We start from the raw sequence: 18,893 nt of genomic DNA, 5'->3' as shown, positions 1-18,893 counted from the left end.
TGCGACCCTCAAAAACTCCCTCAGGGTGAAGCGGGAGCTGGCATAGGACTATAAAGACCAACTGGAAGTAGAATTTTTTGCAGAATGAATTTTCAGTTCCCTCAGAAGAATGCTACCTAGTTACACACTTTGTATGAGCTGTCCTGCCTTCTCTCCTATTTCCCCATCTGGAGCCATTGCTTCAAGGTCATGTCCTAGATACAGTGCGGACACTTGCCTCAACCTGAGAACTTTTTCCAACTTTTCCATTAACCTTAGAGGACAGGGAACAAACTGTTTTGTTGTGGTGGTTTGAAAAGTATTTTGGTTGTTTTTTTTTTTTTTAATATACAGCTATGACTTTCTACTCTCACATATCAATGATTATATGCACTCAAAATGTAATCATCTTTCAAACTCATATGAAAGTAAGAATTTAAGATTTGACTTTAGAAAGTACATGGTTGAAATGAGAGATACTATATAGTAAAGGGTTGGTTTTGTTTGTTTTTTTTTGTTGTTCCAGTGCAAATATGTCAAAAGGTCTTTATCTAAAGGGTTACAAAAGCACTCCGGTTGCTCCCACTTGCCACCAGTACATAGGGCTAGAGTATGCGACTGATTCTAGTCACCTCGTCTGGAGACACAGAAGTCACATAAGACACAGTTTCTGAAGACATGAGGAACAGGTGTTATAAAATCTTAAGCTTTGTTTTACCAGGTGTGGGCCAAAGAGAGTCGAGATGCCTCTTTCAAGTTCAGTCCTATAAAGGGACCAAACCAAAAATCCAAACTCATTGCCATTGAGTCAATGCTGACTCATAGGTACCTCTTTGGGTTTCCAACACTGGATGTAACTATAGAAAGACCAGCCTTTCTCTTTCAGAGCTGCTGGTGGTTTCAAATTGCCAACCATGCATATCGCCATGTGTAACCACCACACCACCATGGCTTGTGAAGTGATAGAGGTGTCAAAACAAGCTGTAGTGCTTCTCGGCCTTTTGGCTAAGATCAAGTGTAGTATCTGTTCTTATCAGTTTAATATCTGATACGTCCTCTATCTGAGGACAATATAGTAAATGGATTTTTGGAGCAGGGAGTTGGAATAGGAGCTTGCTCCGTCCACTCCATGCATCGACCTGGTATTGCAGTACCTCCGGGAACGGTGCACCCCCTCGGGGGATTTAAAAAAAGAAAAAAAACAAGCTGTAGTCAAAACCACCCTATCAGAACACTCTGGGAACATCAAAGCATTGATTCAAGTGACCCCCTCCCCTCCACCAGAGTCTACTTGGCAGTGTGACTGTGGTACTTGACTGGTAACGAGGTTCCAAGAGTGAACAGAGAGTCAGCTAGTGAAGCAAACAGGAAAGCAATGCTTTGATTGCAGGAAATGGCCGTCATTCACATACAGGAATCTTTTTGGACATCCCTAAAGAGTAACAAATCAACCTTTGATGTAGAAGACATCTGTGAGGCACAGTGTGTTCTCATGAGTGTCACAGCTCTGAAACTGATGTGGTCAATTGGGCTATTTTATTTTTTCTAATACTTTTACTTAGTTGTAGTGTGGTTTATGTACAATAGAATTCTTCAATGTTACCATAAGCATAATTTACTTGGTTTCGATAATGTGCACACCTACGTACCTCTTGCCCTGTGAAGTTTTGTCAGCCCACATTCTAGTAAGTACCCACATCCCACCCACATCCACAGATTTTTATTGTTCTCCCTTAAGCACATACTACCGTTTCTTGCATTATAACTTCATGTGACTGGAATCACATTTGATATACTATGTCTGATTTATTTTGTACAACATGCTGGTTTTGTAATTCATCTCTAATGCTGTGTGTATATATGCATATATATACATATATGTATATTTAAAATAACATACATATATTTTGAATAGTATATATATATTTAGAATAGTATATATATTTTTAGTTAAAATAATATATATATTTAATTAAGTAGAGTTTTATTTTGTGAATATACTACAATTGAGTTATCTAGTCCCAGCAACCTTTTTTGTCAGTGAATGTTCTTACAAAAATGTTTTAGTAAATGTAGTTTAAAGTTTTTCTGATACATTTAAAGGAATGAATTTGCTGAGTTATGAGAAACTACCAAAGAGCTTTCCAATGTAGGAATGTGAATATATGAGAATACTAAGTGAATAATATCATTGACAAGAGTATTTTTATGAGCCATTTTAATGGATGTATAGATGCTCTTCCTGTGGTTTTAGTTCTATCTGAATTTCCACGAAAACTAATGCATTAAACATTTATTCATGTGATCCTTAGCTATTTGCATATTTCATTTTGTGAAGTGTCTCTTCTAGTCTTTAGCACCTATTCTTTTGAGTTATTTGTTCCCTCCATTAATTTTCATAATCCCTGATATAATCTGGATATAAGTCCTATGCCCAATAAATATATGACAGGAGTTTTCTCCTATAGTTTTTGTAGCTGTGGCTTGCTTTTCCATTTTCCCTAGTTTTTCAGCAAACAATTGTGATGAAGTCCATAATAAGACTTTCTTCGTTTTACTAGTACCTTTTGGTATCATGGTTGCAAGTTAGACTGCTAAGTACCAGCGCTCCGAGGCAGAACGGTGGGTGCTTCTCCTCTTAGGAAGAGCTACAGTCTGGGAAACCCACGGAGGCAGCTCCACTCTATCCTAATCATGTTGACAGAAGTCATGGCTGCGATCTCGGGCTTCTTTGGAGTTATCTTTGGCCCTTGAAAAAAAATCACTTATCCCACACTCAGAAATGTTTTCCTATGATTTCTAGTCATAGGAAGTTTTATTGTTGTAGTTTGACTAGTGTTAAATAAATCTAAAATATTTTGAGATAGATATGATATAATTTTCTTTTCCATAAGGTTATAGACTGTTTCCAGAATTATTTATTCAAAAGATGTTCCTTGTCTTTCCAATTTATTTGACACATTTCCAAAAAATTAATTGACAACACACATATGGATCTATATCTGCACTCCCTATAATGTACTACTCTGACTTTTTTTGACAGACTATGCATTTATTGTTCCAACTTTAAATATTACTCATATTTACTAATACCAATATTGGAAATACATTGTTAGCCTTGAGAATAAATATTAAACTGACTATCTACTTTTTTAATTATACCAATTGCCACTGAGTTGACTGCAACTCGTGACATCCCCAGTGTATCAGAATAGAAACATGCTTCAGAAGGACTTTAATTACTCATTTTCAAAGTTGGCCACCAGACTTTTCTTCTGAGGCATCTGGAACACTGAGAATGACAACCTTTGGGTGGGTAACCCGTGCCTTCACCTCTTGCACCACACAGTGTTCTCTGCAAAGTTGTGCATTTTCCCGTGTAAAAATCTTGAATATTTAGTAATATTTCCATTACTAAACTGAGAACAGAAATGACGCATCCTTGGCATAAAATAAAGCATAACTAAAAAAAGCATAACTGTAAACCTAAAGCATCAGAAAATGATGTTGAATTTATAGTTGGACATGAAAGAAACCAAAACACTTTTACAAAAAAAAAACACGTTAGTTATTTTTCCCAGAGTAGAGTCAGTACCCTAAAACAATTCAGAACCTTGAACACGCCTTTCAGATGGTGAGCATCTGTTTTTGGACTCGGAGTATTGCTACAGGGCTTTGCTATTTAACTCTTAATCCTTTACTACTTCATAAACTTTCTTCACAGATGGTGACATGCAAATTATCTTTTCCTCATGTAAATAGTACCAGGAATGCAGATTTAAACCTGAGATTTTTTTCTATTAAATCTATTTGGCATTCTCTATCATCTACTATTGTTTCATAGAACTTGACTTATAAAAGTAATATTTTTAATCTATGGTTGCAGTTATTTTGTAAGTTATGACATTGTGAAGTATTACCATAGCAATTTTATCCTTTTGATAACTTTTCTAGGCACTTGGGAATTTATGGATATTTTTATAATTAACTTATCAATGCCACAAATCATTCTCTGGCAGCAAGGACACAGCATAAACTCTGGGGTGCACATAAATGGAAAGGGAATGTATGGTACAGAAAATCAGCCACTAGCAGAAGGTCCCCCATTTTTTGGATTAAAAACTGGCTCTTCATTCGGTGGCAGCCTCAGATTAGCTGGGGGCCCTTTGGTGTTTCACACTGAAGGATCCCATTAATAAACTCACCGGTCACATTCAACCTTGTCTCTGACTCTTGTCTGAATGCTTTCATCTGAACAGGACAAGAGCAGAGAGGAAATGCTTGAACCAATATTTTCTATCTGAACCATCAGTAAGTTTACAGCTAAGACAATTCTATCTCTTTCTTTGAATAGTTATATCATCTTTGTCCATTTTCTCTCTTTCTGTCTCAGCTACAACAATGCTGAGAAGTAAGGCAAGTTATCATTCTTGCCTTTTTTTCAATCTTGGTGAAAATGCTCATATTAAAGATGATACTAGCTGTTGGCATAGCTTCATACTGCCCGCGAGTCAATTTGGACCCAGAGTGACCCTACAGGACAGGGCAGAACTGGCTCTGTGGCTTTCAGACACTGTAGCTCTTGATTCAAGTAGAAAGCCTCATCTTCTCCCACAGAGCCGCTCGTGGTTTCAAACTGCCGACCTTGTGGTTAGCGTGGCTGCCCAAAGTGTGACCGCCATGTCCCTAGGGCTCTAGTTTACCTTGGAAGTCCTTTATCAGATTATAGCTGCTTGATTGTATTCCAGTTTGTCTGTTACTCTTTATTATCTAAACCCAAACCAAACTCCCTGTCATCGGGTACATCCCAACTCATAGCGACCGTACAAGGAAGGGTAGAGCTGACCCTGGTGTGCTTTTGGCATTGAAACTCATTACAGGGGTTCAAAGTCTGCTGTAGCAGTAGAGCTGTTGTTGGGAATTGCTGACCTTGTAGTCAGCAGGACAACAAGCAACCCACTATGCTCCCAGAGCTCCTGTTCCTGACACGGAAGTGTTGAATTTTGTCAAATGCTTTCTCACAGTTGATGACGTTATCCCAGGGCTTTTCCCTTTATTTCTGGCTTGGTCTTCTCTGGAATTCTGAGAGTTATTCATGTGTACAATTTCATTAGCGAGAGTGATAAGATATATATGGGTTTTATTTAGGGGATAACATTTAAAACCTGGAACAATTACTTAAGTGTTGAAATATTAAATTTTACAAATTCAAAAAATGTATTTGAGCTTTTATGACCCACATATTCCAACCAGTTATATGAACCACATTCTTCTCCCCTGAAACGACGTTTCACTAAAGGAAAATCAGACAAGTCCACAAGTCCACTTTCATTAACAAGAGTATAAAGGAAGTATACTTCTATGAACTCGAGGGGAGAAAGGGTAACCTGATGGACCTCTTCAAGCACTCCTGAAACCTAGGTTTAGAACTTAGAAATGCTTTCAATGGTCCATGACAAATGAACTGTTAATATTCTGCAAATTGTTCATTATATTTAGTTGTAATAATACCCCTCTCATCTTCTTAATCTAGCTCTCATAACTGGCCACCCTCTGTTGATGAACTGCTGTGATCGCCTTTTTCCTTATCTTCAGCAAAAACTAACTGAGTGGGATAATAATGTTATTGTCAGATAATTTATGCATTCCATTGCCTCACCTCTCTATGGAAACAGCACCAGCAGGAATCACGAATGTTACAGATTTCTTGGCCTAGCGGAGGAAGAGCTTCCATTTCTGTATTCATTTGTTGAAAACTCTCACTGGGTATTCTACTAGCTTCTGAATCCTCGTTTTTCACCAGTGGCGTTTGTGCAGCTTGGACTTCTTCCCCAATACCATCAGCTGTGGATCCTGTGCGTCCTCCTGAGATGATAAGCACTGAGCAGTCCCTTGTGGTGCAATGACTCTGTATTCCGTCAATCCTCTAATGCTTACTGTGCCATTTTCTATTTTGCCTGTAGACCCTTTCAATATTTTGACGCATGGTTTAAATTCTTTTCTTCAGTGCTTTCCAGTTTGAGAAATGTAGACCACTCCCTTTTGTTTTTTTTTTCGCTCAAGGTCTTTGCACCTTTTATCAGAATAATTTACCTTCTTGAATTGTCCTTTCAGATCTTCCCATCAGCTGTTTGTTGTACTTTATCTCTTTCATTTGCTCTAATTTCTCTACATTAATGGTAAATTTCACTTCAACATTAAGATGCCTCTTCTGACATCCATTTCAATCTGACTCTTCTGCTTGCCTTTCTTACTTTCCTGTCTTTTCAAAGGTCTTTTTCTCTCCTCGTGTAAGATGCCCTTAAAGTCATCGCTTGAGATGGTCTCTAAAAGCAGAACATAAACTCAAGGTTATACTTTGGCTCTTGCTGATGTGTTATAGCTTCTTTCAGATTCACTTTAAATGTATATGTGAGCTATTAGGGGTGTGTTCTTCAGTACTTCAGTTAATAGTTTGTTGATCTTGGAGATTTTTATCAAGCAATCTTCTATCTTATTTTTATCACCAAGATTGTATATTCCAACTAATAATCACTTATCTCCAATTTTTGAAAATCAATCAACAGTCATGATGAATTTATCTTAATTGCATGTTCACTTCATTTCAGACTACAAAAGTTGGTTTAGATCTTCAATATGTTTTCATCTGTGACATTAGTGGTTGGTACATAAATTTGGATAATAGTAATATTATCTGTCTTCATTGAAGTATGCTATTACTGACATTGTTCTTGAGGACAGATCTTGAAATGCTCTTTTTTAAAACAAGTACTTTGGAGCAATGAATGTTATAATCTGCCTCTTCATTTATCACTTCTTGTCTGGCCCATGACAAAGAAGAGTAGCATTATGAAGAATGGGATTTCATAGGACTTAATTGTTCTCCTGCAGAACCCAGACAGAGAGCAAGAGGCAGTTGTTCAATAAGAGCAAGAGGAGACCGTGTAGTTTAAAATTAGGAAAGGTATCTACAAAGGTTGTATATTTCCCCACAAGTAATCAATCAGTTTGCTACGTGAAGAATCCAAGAAGCAGAACTATATGAAGAACACAGCAACAGGATTGAAGGAAGACTCGTTAAGATCCCACAATCTTGGTTTTCTGCCAGTGCAGAGGAAGGGAAGCGATGACGGAGCATGATCAAAGACTCTACCCTTGCATATGGATTACACCTCGACATAAAGAGAACAAAACTCTTAAAATTGGACTAAGAAGCAGTAGTTTGAGGAAATACTTCCATCAAGGATTTTATTTTTAACCTTAGTGGCTGGTGCAATGTCCATGGAAGCTGCAGTTAAAAAAAATCAAAAGACACATTGCACTGAGAAAATAGGCTGCAAAAGACATCGTTAAAGTGATAAAAAAGAAAAGTTGTCACTTTGAACACTAATGTGTTAATCTGGGTACTTTAGAGAAACAAATCCACAGAAACTCATGTGTAAGAGAGAGTTTTATATAAAGTGTGCATCAAGAAAACATCCCAACCCAGCCCTGCCTAAGCCCACAAGTCCAACCTTAGCTCATATGTCCAACACCAATCCACAAAGTCCTCCTCCGTCCCACAAAACATACGCACTAATGCCAACTGCAGGAGGATAGCCGAATCAGTGAAAGTGTAAGCATCTCAGCACTGGCATGACTGCTTCAGCACCCAGGGCTGCAACAGGGTAGGTCCATGTGGCTTCTCCTCAGGGATGTCTTGCAGGGAGTGAGCCTTGCCAGCTGAAGCAGGAAACTGGCTAAGGCAGCTGCCCCCTGATCCAACCGTCACAAAGTAAGAGACCTGAGAACTAGAAAGGCGAAGCTCACTGAGCCATTTATCTCTCCGCCCTTCAATTAAGCACACATGTGTTCAATGGCCAGGTTGGCACAATAATCTTTAACTAACTCAACTAAGGCAAGCCTAACTAGAGCCATGGCACTTTGGATCATTGCAGAAGCAAGGCAAAGCTGGAAAATGAGTGAAAATAAGAAGACAAAGTGGGACCTCTGGTGTATGGTATTGATGAAGACTAACATAAGAACAACACATCCACCTTAAAACCAAAAAAAGCCAGTTTTTGTCTTATGTTCTTGGGCATATAATTAGGGGAAACAAGTTGGTGGAGAATGGTATTGTATGTGATACAGGTTAACCAAAAATATAGGATGCCCTTCAACCAGATGGAATGACACAGTGGAGACAACAATGGTCTCAAATGTAGCAGTATTTGTGAGGATAGTATATACGTCTAGGTCGTAATACTGTTTGGTTGTATACAGGGTCTCTATAAATAAGAATCCATTTGAAGTCACTTAACAACTGTGTTGTCGTATTTAACCTTCTTTACTCTCTGGGTTCTGCTATCCCTGGTAATAGCTGCATAGAACTCGTGGCAAAATTCATGATTAAACGTGTCATTGAGGAAGTTAACAAGTTCCAATGAAAGTGAAAAATTCTCAGGATAGCCGTTTCTTGGGACATGTTACGAATCATTTCAGGTCTGCTGATAAATGCCTACATGGATATACGACTCTGCTGGAAGCCTCAACTGGAAAACATCCAGCTCAAGCTCCGTGGGCCAAGCATCCCAGCTCCTTGAATTAAGTGCCCAGAGCCACTTCACTGCAGTGAGCGTCAGCCCTGGGCACTCAGCTATATTTCCCTGGGTCAGCAAGCCCAGCTTCCCCAAGTAAGTGCCCAATGGCACCCCACTCCACAAACCAGCCTCCTGCACAAAGCACTCAGTTTTATTTGGAATGCCCACAACTCTTCTACATGTTCTGGTTCTTAGTTCTTCTGCTGCTGCTTATCCGATGCTTTAGCTATTTCCTAGAGCCCGGAGGGCCACTGCACAGGAATCTTGGTTCCACACGACGTGGTCCACTGTTCTTGCTGATAAGCGAGTCCCTCCCCTTGCTTCGCAGAGGGCTCATTTTCTATGCAGCAGGATGGCACTGCAGGGAATCCTGCTCACAATTACTCAAAAGTGAAGCCTATCAATATTTTCCCCCCAGCTTTTTACCAGAAAAATGCAAGACAAGGTCATTTGGTGGGAGGTAGAGACTTTGGCTAGAAAAGGTATGTTAAATCATTCCCCTCCCTTATAGCAGCACCAACACTGTTAGTTAGCAAAGGCCTGTGGGTGAAGTGCTTCGTGTGCCACCCATGGGTGCACCTGTGTGATGTGAATCCTCAAGCTCAGCATGTTCACCAGCAAATAAAAATGTTGCAATGAGAGTCTGTTAATAATCTATGAATTGAGTCTTGATACTAAATAAATAAAGCCATCTGGTGAGGCCAGAGAGAATATTGTTTGGTATTTTTTTCTATCATTTCTTCCTAGATAAGATATAGCAACATTTCTCATATAATAGGCTTAATCTCATTTCCTGGTGAAAAATCAACTAAAGAATGCATCTTATTTTATGAAAAAATCTTTTTAGCCTATGAAATCTAACCTTACTTAAGGATGTTGCTCATATTTGTGACTTAGTGCTAATACACCATTTGACCAGTGGGTTCTGAGTGATAAGTCTAGCTCTTCAGGCTGGATCATCATCAGCATAATATGCCAACTGGTTAGAGGACCGGCGATAAGAACTTGCTACACTAAACAGACATAAGTCTCTCAAGACTGTTCACAGAAATATTCAGGCTCAGATTGCTAGAGGAAATATCCAAGAGGCATCCAGTGACCTTTACCAAGATATTCCTGATTCAACCACGCTTAGTGATGGCTCCAGGGTGGCTCTGGTTCGTGTTAAAAATATGACACAGGAGCAAGGAGACCATCTGCACAGACATAATTTCATGTTCCTTGTAAGAGTGAGAAGCATACTCATTTTACGTAAATTGTGTCCTATCATCAGAAAATAGGAGTGTCATATATAAGATATCTTAGAAGGGCCCTAAATCTATATTGTGTAATGATAGAGGACACGCATCACTTTATAATGTAAATATTACAAGCAGGAGGATTGTCACGTAAAATGAGTTTGAGTTTTCTGTAAAAAAACAAAACAAATAAACATTTGCATTACAAAAATAACACATTTCAACGAAAGGAAAAGCTACTTACACCCGAATAGAAAGGCTCACCAGACACACAAATCACATCCTGCTCCTGGATCATTAGAAGGTCCTTGGCAAGGTGCAGCCTTACTTTGAAAGGCTCTTGATTACCATCCTGCAACAAACAGATGCCGGTCTTTGTCTTCATGACCCAAACAAACAAACAAACAAAAACAAAGAAAAGGGAAAAGCAAAACAGAGAAGGAAATTATACTTAGCTTAGAGTGTACCATATTTTTGTGGTCTATTTACAGTAAAACATGAGCAATAATTTTTTTAGACCTGAATAATGATCTCTGATTAGTCTGAAATGTAATACTTTATATATATACATATATACACAAACATATATACATATACACACACGGTTTCAGAGCATGAAGAAATGTGGTCAAGTAAATCAGAAATCAGATAAAGCCCACTGAACATTTGATATAATTATTCATAATTTGTGTACTATGTTTTTAATTTGAGTTTTAATAGTTATAATACCATTCTCATCGAAGTTTCATTGTGATACATTTCATATATGATTCATTTCACACATTTAAATTGCAGACTTTTGAATATACCATGCATTGTTAAAAAAAGAAACAGAAAGAATAATTCTGTCTTGGGGGGTGTACAGCCAAAATGCTCCTACGTGCAAGGATGACAAAGTTTAGTCTTGACATTTTGGGCATGTTATCAAGAGGGATCGAACAATGGAGAAGTTCATCATATGTGGTAGAAAGCTATTGAGAAAGAAACCCCCTTGCGAGATCAGGTATCACAGTAGGTGCAACAACTGGCACAAAGGCAGCAACAGTCATGCAGATATGCTGGACCAGGCAGTGTTTCATTCTATTGTATTGAAGGCTGCTGTAAGTCAGCACCAACATAAAGTAACTTAGCAATATATTTATGTTATTTAACCATCACCACAATGAATGTTCAAATATTTATCACCCCAAAAATGTACTCTTCAGCCCCGGCATTAGGTGACCACTACTTCTTTCTGTATGATTGAATTCTAAGTTGAAATCTTATCTACCTATCAGTCACACACACACCATGCTCACTGTGTTAAGAAGGAAGTTGAGGAGAGTGCTGGAGTTAGCACAGCGAGTTAGAAACAGAACCCAGACAGGAGCAAGTTTCTGTTACCCAATCCAATAGTATTGCTTCACAGGTTCCTAGGAACTGTGAAAGTAGTCAAGGAAGAATTCATCACTTTCAATTGGGACTTTAATAATTGCTAATGAATACTTAATAGTGAATCTTTGCACTTTTGATATACATCAGGGTTGAAAGTTTGCTGAGATTGGTATAAATATTCTTTGTAGCAAATGAAGTCAACATTCATCAAAGAGATAGAGAAAGCTAATTTTAAGGTAGAATATTATGTGTAGTTCTTTGTACCAAAATGTCAACAGGAACAATAAATAATTTGAAAATTTATCTTTCATGTAATAATTAGTAAGCCATTGTTTTAAAAATTTTAACAGTTTTTTTGACATAGAAGTCACATACCATGCAAGTCAATGGTTTAAACATTAAATTGTGTTAGTTAAATAATTTCATGTCAACTTGAAGTTATTAAGAATGAAGGGGTAGAGTTTAGCCTGATAATGCCTCCTTGTGGGCCTGGGCTTCTCATGAGAATTTTGGGAACTTCCACTCTCTGCTTCACTGCTCAAAAGCCACACTTGGAGAGCTGGCGGATCCACATGGAGAATTCTGTCAACACTGAGATGCTTCCACTGTCATTGGATCCACAGGACTTTGTGCCCACTGGCCTGTGGTCTTCCTGCATTTTGCATCAGAGCATGTGACATCATGAGTCTGAAGAAGGATTTTTTGGACTAGTGTTGGACTTATGAGCTAATGTCTTACTTAGGGACTTGATATAGGCTGAACTGGGGCATTTTCTTAATATACAATTACTCTTTGATATAAAGCTCTTTCTTTCAGAGTCTGAATTTCTTTCTCCAGTCAACCCAGTATGACACAGTAATTAATCATCACCACCATCAGTTTTAGAACAATTTCTTCATTGTTGTACTCTTTCTTAAGAGTTCCCCACTTCCCACTAACCTGCCATGCCATAACCCTAAGAAATGAGTAAACCTGTTACAGTCTTTATAGATTTATTTATCCTGCGTTTCTTATAAAGAAAAACATGCACACACTCTCCACTTCTCCCCAAAACAACTATAAAAAAACAGAGCACAGAAAAACCTCAATCCAAAAGAAAGAGGAAAAATGAAAATAAATTTAAATAGGATCAAAAGGGAGAATAAATTCAAAGGTATACATTTTAACTTATACCTCTATCTGTGTTACTCTATTTTCCAACTATACTCTATCTGGTAGCTAAACTGTGCTCTTACCAATGGTCAGAGGAGATTCTCTGGAGGCTTAATCCACAGGATCCACAGATAAATTTTTGTCTTTCCCTATCGTCCATAACCTTCACCAAACTAGGCTCTCAAATTTAACCTTGGATATGGTTCTTTCCTCTGATCCTGGATTTTATTAATTGCTATACTTGGAACACACAGGCTGGTGTCATTCTTCTGTGGCTACTTAACTGGCATCTCACTTAGATGGCTTCCGTTTTCAGAGTAGCCTTTCAGACCCCAGATGCTATTCTTTCTGCCAGCCAGGAACCATTTGATTCCTTCACCACACTTTGCTATAAGAATCTATATGAGTACATGTCTGTCTTTAGAATTTAAGGACCATAAGCTCCATAAGCTCCCAGGCAAAGTGATAGCAGGATTCTCTTTGGAATATAAATGACCATGATAATTTTTAAGATCTAATTTCTTTAAAAGAATATTGCATAGTACTAGTTCCCACTATATATACTGCAGTATATATCTATCTGTATCTATATCTATAGCTATAGCTATAGTTATAGCTATCTATATCTATATCTATCTCATCTATATCTATATATACTGCAGCTTCCAAAACTTACTTTCTATGAAGTTTTTTTTGTATACTGATGTGTATCATTCAAAACTCTATCACATAATCTAATATTAGTTTACATCCTTTTGATAAGGGTGATGCTGCGATTTTTATAAGAATAAATGCGCTGGAAGAAATAAGGGCAATCTTCTTTCTGTTTCATGGGTCTATTGCAAAAGACCACTCAGTATGTGCTGATCGATTGGCCTTAGAGGACCAAAAACCCAAACCAAATTCACTGTTATGAAGTTAATGCCATCTCATAGCCACTGCATGAGACAGAGAAGAAAATCCCCTGTGGGTTTCCGAGACCCTAACTGTTTAAGGAGTAGAAAGCTGCATCTTTCTCCTGTGGAGCTCTCAGCGATTTCAACCTGTTGACCTTGTAGGTAGCAGCCGAATTCATACCCGCTATGCCACCCACGCTCCTTCTCCAGAGGACAATCCAAGGGGAAAATCTCTAGCACAAGCCTAGCATATTATCCTCAATAGAAGACATATTTTACCACATTTTTCATGTCAAAAAAAATCTCATATCTGCAATGCTATTTGGTTGACTAACAAAATAAAGACCGTCTGAGGTAGGAAAGAGGGGAGAGAGAAGACAAAATAAGAGCATACTCAAGTGTAAAATAACATTATTTGCAATTTTTCTAATGTACGGTTACTCTGGGTTGTTCGTTTTCCCTGTTGTAGAACATAACCGAATAGTTCAAAATCACAAATAATCCTGTTTCTCAACTTGAGGGTGAGATAGAGGCTTTCCCCCAGAGCTCAAAAGTGCATGATTAGTTGACCTTGAAAGGACATGAAAGAGGATTCGGGGACTAACTGCAGTACTGAAACACCGCTCTGGTATTTCTCTCAGCACACTGATGATGCGCTCCTAACTAAAATTTACTCAGGTAAAGCATAAAGTTCACCTAAATATTAGATAAATTTCTGGAAAACTGACTTCAGACAATGAGCTCATGATTGTTACTGAGAGGACAAGAGTTACAGATCATAAAGAATGCATGTTCTAAAGTTTCTGCAATAATATAACATTGCTTGAGTGGAAAAGGAGAGAAGACCATCCACTTGGTACCACACAACATTAAGACAAGGCTATCACACATGGACAGGCATGAGAAGAGAATCATACATGGAAATCAAGTGCAGTCCAGGGGAGGGGAGCATCTATGTTTCAGAGGAGCATTTATATTTCTATCGATGGACAAATGGGGAGGAGCTGCCTCATGTCATGAAAGGATGCTCAGCAACAATAGTAGAGAACCCAAGGGGAGAATAAAAAGAGTTCTTGTTCCTGGCTACATACTTTTGAATTAGTTTCTACCTAACCCTTGGTGAACCGTGCCATGGACCAAGAACTATACTGATCTTAGACCCAGGCCTTCCAGGGAACATTGCATCCCCCATAAGGCACACCAGAAGGACTCTGTTAGGAAAACCCACTGAACAAACTGTGCCCTCCCTCAAAACTACCTGGGGCCATTGTACTTCAGCCTGAAATGCCCCGATGAGAGAAGAAACATTTGATAGTCCCCCCAAGACGGTGGAATTGGTGGCCATTGGACCTTGGTTAGGATCCTTGCCTTAATAGTCATCCAATGAAAGGGGAACCAGAATCACTATATATGTAAAAATCTCAATTCCCTCCTTGCATTAATATGGCATATATTAATCTGAAAACAAAGATTTGCCTTTGTAAGAAATGTCACAGGGAATTTTCCACTATCATCAATCCCCATGCTCAATGTAATCAGAACTCAATCAGGTAAAAATTCAATGTGTACAAAATGATAAGTTACTGATTTCCATTCACAGCTGTACTATACTCACATAACCTCATTTTGGAAAAATTATTGATGTTATCAGTAAAATAGCCTGATACCTTAGGGTTATGATTAATAATTTGTTTTTGGTTTCTTTATTTTCTCGGTAATACAATGATATTAAGACCACTAAAAGGAAAACAGAGTCGTACATAACCTGTGGGCATGTGGGTGATTCTGGGGCACCACTTAATTCCAGTCCCAATCCAAGAACACTTAGTTCTTATAACAGGGCCCTGCACAATACTCGCGTTACGAAGTGATCACTGAAGGTAAAGGTGCTACAGCAAAGTGTGGTAAAGAAAGCAAATGGTGCCCAGATATCGATTGGATTAGTGTCTGGGGTCTTAAAGGCTTGTACTTAGACAAGCATCCAGCTTAGTGAGCCATCAAGCAAGCCCACATAGTTTAGAAACACACCAGCCTGTATGATCCAAAGACGACAAATAACAACTCCAAATACGATGAAGGGAAAGGTGTTTGAGTTATGACCGGAGATGAATTTGTTACAAAATTGAGTTCAATTTCCTTATCTAATGACACTGTCTCCAGAGGAAAATGACATGTCTGCTGATATCCTTGATCAGGTAATCCAGGAAATTAAATCTGCTCCACTTCTAATACTTAGCATCCAGTTTGATGAATTTACAGACATTTCAAATTGTTCATAGTGGTTTATGTGAGGTATATTAATGATAGTGATTTTGAAGATTAGTTTCTTTTGTGCAAGCCTCGTGAAATGACAACTACTAGACAGTTGGTTCATTTCTGAAAGAGCATCAGATCTCTTGGGAAAAGGTTTGTGGTGTTTGCACAGATGGTGCTCCAGCTATGCTAGGCTGTCGATCTGGATTTCAATGCTTGGTACTGAATGAGTCACCAAAAGTCATCGAAACTCACTACATGATTCATTGGCAAATATTAGCAATGAGGACACTGGCACAAGAGTTACACGAAGTCATGAAAAGTGTCAAAAGTTCTGTCAATTTTGTAAAGGTGAGCCCTTTAAACGATCGACTGTTTCCACAACTGTGCAATGAGTTGGATGTGCCAATTAATGCTCTGCTATTTCACACTGAAATGAGATGGTTTTCGAGAGGAAAAGTTTTAAAACATGTTTTTGAGCTTCGTGATGAACTCAAAATGTATTTTAATCAGAAAGCAAGACCGCAATTCAAAGCACTTTTCAGTGATAAAAGTGAACTTCAGAAAATAGCGTACTTGGTTGCCATCTTTGCCATCTTGAATGAGTTAAATCAATCACTGCAAGGACCAAATGCAACATGCCTTGCTATGTCTGAAAAGATCTGATCATTCCAAATGAAACATCAGCTTTGGGAAAAAAGTGGATGAAAATAAAATGTACATGTTGCCTACCTTAGCTACTTTCTTTGAAGAACATGACATTGAACCAGACCAAAGGAATATGATAATTTTTGTGAAAGAACACCTGCACATGGTTGCAAACAAAGTTTCATCATACTTTCCAAATATACCTGACACCCCATTTGCACTTGCTTGAAGTTCATTCACGGCCAAAATTAAAGATGTTCCTGAGACACCACAAGAGGAGTTCACTGAACTTACTAACAGCGATGCAGTGAGAACTGACTTCTCTACAATGACAGTTACAAAATTCTGGATCAAGTGTTTGCAGTCATATCCTGTTCTGTCTGAGACTGTGTTGTGCCTCCTTCTTCCATTTCCAACAACATAACTTTGTGAAACAGGGTTTTCCAGCTTGTTGGTTATCAAGTCTAAATACAGAAGTAAACTTGTTGTGGAAGAAGATCTTCGTTGTGCTCTTGCAAAGACTGCCCCGAGAATATCTGATCTGCTGAGAAAGAAGCTATCTCAACTTTCATGATGAAGTTGGCTTTTCCCTCTTCCTGTCACATAATGTAGCAATGTAGCAATGTAGTTTACTGTTGTTATATTAAGACTGTTACTCATGCTACACCATGATTCAAGACAAAATTTAATTTATTTGTAATTAGAAATAAATATTTCACAATATATGATTATATATTGTTTTTGTGATTAATCACTATGCTTTAATTATGTCAAATTTGTAACAATGAAATTACATCTGCATATCATTTACATTATGATTCATAACAGTGGCAAAATTATAGTTATAAAGTAGCAACAAAAATAATTTTATGGTTGGGGATCACGACCAACTGTATGAAAGGGTCATGACATTAGGATGGTTGAGAACCACTCCTTTACAGGAATAGAAAACCTCAACTTTCTCCTATAGAGAGACTGGGTTTCAAACTGCTGACCTTGCAGTTAGAGTCCAACATGTAAACCACTACAGCACCGGGACTTCTTCATCTATTAATAGTTAAATATTAAAATACTTAACATTTGAATTATAAAATAAGAAGAGTTTAGTGCAAGGAGATATCTTGCTATTGTTTTTGTTCTTGCAGTTAATGTCCATCAGTAAGTTTTAATTCATAGAGGACCCTTGTAGAATAGAAAGTAACACTGCCTGGTCCTGTGCCATCTTCAAAATTCCTCCTATGTTTAAGCCCATTGTTGCAACCATTGTGTAAGCCCATCCTGTGGAGGGTATTCCTACCTTTCACTGACCTACCTTACCAAGCATGATGTTCTTTCCCATGGACTAGTCCCTCCTGATAACAGACAGCAAAGATATGAACAAAATCTCACCATCTTCACTTCTAAGGAACATTCTGACTATCTTACCAAGCTTGATATCTTCTATTGTATAACTGTTTATGTGATGAGAATTTCCTCTTACACTTTCAGTATTTGAAGTCATCCAGTGCATAGTGTGTGGTGAAAAACAATGTAGTCAGATCAAATGTATAATAGCCTTCTTCATAAAAAAGAGGCTTCCCAGGCATTCTAGTGTTTCAATCTGACTGAAATATAACTTCCTCTAAAATGATATGGGCTCCTCATGCATCCTTCCGTCCCAGCTATGTGAAGTAGGATGAACTATTTCTATCTCCCTCGTTTTAGAAGTAGAAGACGACTGAACCTACCTCTTCACAGGTGGTCCTGAAATCCATGTGCTAGGTACCACAGAAGTTGTAGTCTGAAAGAAAGACAGCAAGCAATGAAGCAGAGTTTCAAGTGAGAGGGCAGAGCAACAAGACAGTATTAAAAATTTCAAAACCAGGACTCCCTGGAAAACTGAGTTTTCACCATTTATCGGGAATATAGAATTTATAATGTCAAGAGGAGAGACAAAGGGGGAAAGGAGGTGAGGAAAATAGTTTGTGTAGCTATAAACCCAGGGCAGTCATTCATTATGTTTGAGATTATGTATTCTATCATCCTTTCACCTTGGCTAGACGTTTATAGATAATAAGCTATATGATTAACTTCTTCTCTCAAGTGTTAGCTAATTTCCACTTTCATTCTGATATCAGAGTTTGCAGCTTTGGAAGAGACTGGGAAAACAGTAATTAAAAGTTGCTTTTTATGTGGTTATCTCTGAAATAAAAAATTGACAAGTGTGTTTCTTTTTAATTAAAAAGTTATACACATGAATAATTATCTCTGGAAATTACAATTTTATTTTGAAACAGTATGATGAAAGGAAGCAAGCTTTTTAACAGAATGAATAACATTAAGACAAAATGTGAAGTATCCAATATAGACCCATTTAGAATTCCTGCAATACCTAGATAATAGATACAGACTAAATGGATCTAAATAGAGTCCTGTTGGCACTATTGAGTGAGCCTTGGGCCGCCAACCTCAATGTCAGCAGTTCAAATCCATCTACAAACCCACCTGTTGATCCATTGGAGAAAGTTGAGTTTATCTGCTCCCATAAGAAATTTCAGACAGTTGCCCATCTTGAAATTTTTATCACATAATTTCCAGTATAAAATTTATCACCACGGCCATATTTTCCAACTACTGATCTTTCCTCTTATTTCTAATTTTTGATCCCCTGTAATTACCAGTGTGTCTTTATTATAAGTTAATAAAATTGAAACAGAAGAAATTGGTAAGTTTATTTAATTTCTTCAACAGTTTTAGGGATAGGCATGTAAATTTGAATAATAGTAAAAATAACT

The 18,893-nt window shown here is 37.9% G+C and overlaps 1 protein-coding gene and 1 non-coding gene across 3 annotated transcripts in view; one reads left to right on the top strand and one right to left on the bottom strand.

Moving 5' to 3' along the window:
- Positions 1-17,873, bottom strand: part of SNTG1 (syntrophin gamma 1) — a 233,717-nt gene extending 215,844 nt beyond the window's left edge. For both annotated transcript variants that reach the window (XM_075550673.1, XM_075550674.1), the window contains exons 1-2: positions 17,847-17,873; positions 10,041-10,175 (exon numbers count right to left, since the gene is read on the bottom strand). In XM_075550673.1, the coding sequence (XP_075406788.1) occupies positions 10,041-10,175; positions 17,847-17,873 (162 nt within the window). The remainder of the gene's footprint in view (positions 1-10,040; positions 10,176-17,846) is intronic.
- Positions 965-1,155, top strand: LOC142449395 (U2 spliceosomal RNA). Its single transcript, XR_012784585.1, has one exon. It is a non-coding gene; the product is annotated as a U2 spliceosomal RNA (small nuclear RNA).
- Positions 17,874-18,893: the final 1,020 nt, after the last annotated feature.

This window comes from Tenrec ecaudatus, chromosome 5, assembly GCF_050624435.1.
Source record: "Tenrec ecaudatus isolate mTenEca1 chromosome 5, mTenEca1.hap1, whole genome shotgun sequence".
Lineage (NCBI taxonomy): Eukaryota > Metazoa > Chordata > Mammalia > Afrosoricida > Tenrecidae > Tenrec > Tenrec ecaudatus.
Note: the sequence above shows the minus strand (reverse complement) of the source record. Positions and strands in the feature narration are given on the sequence as shown.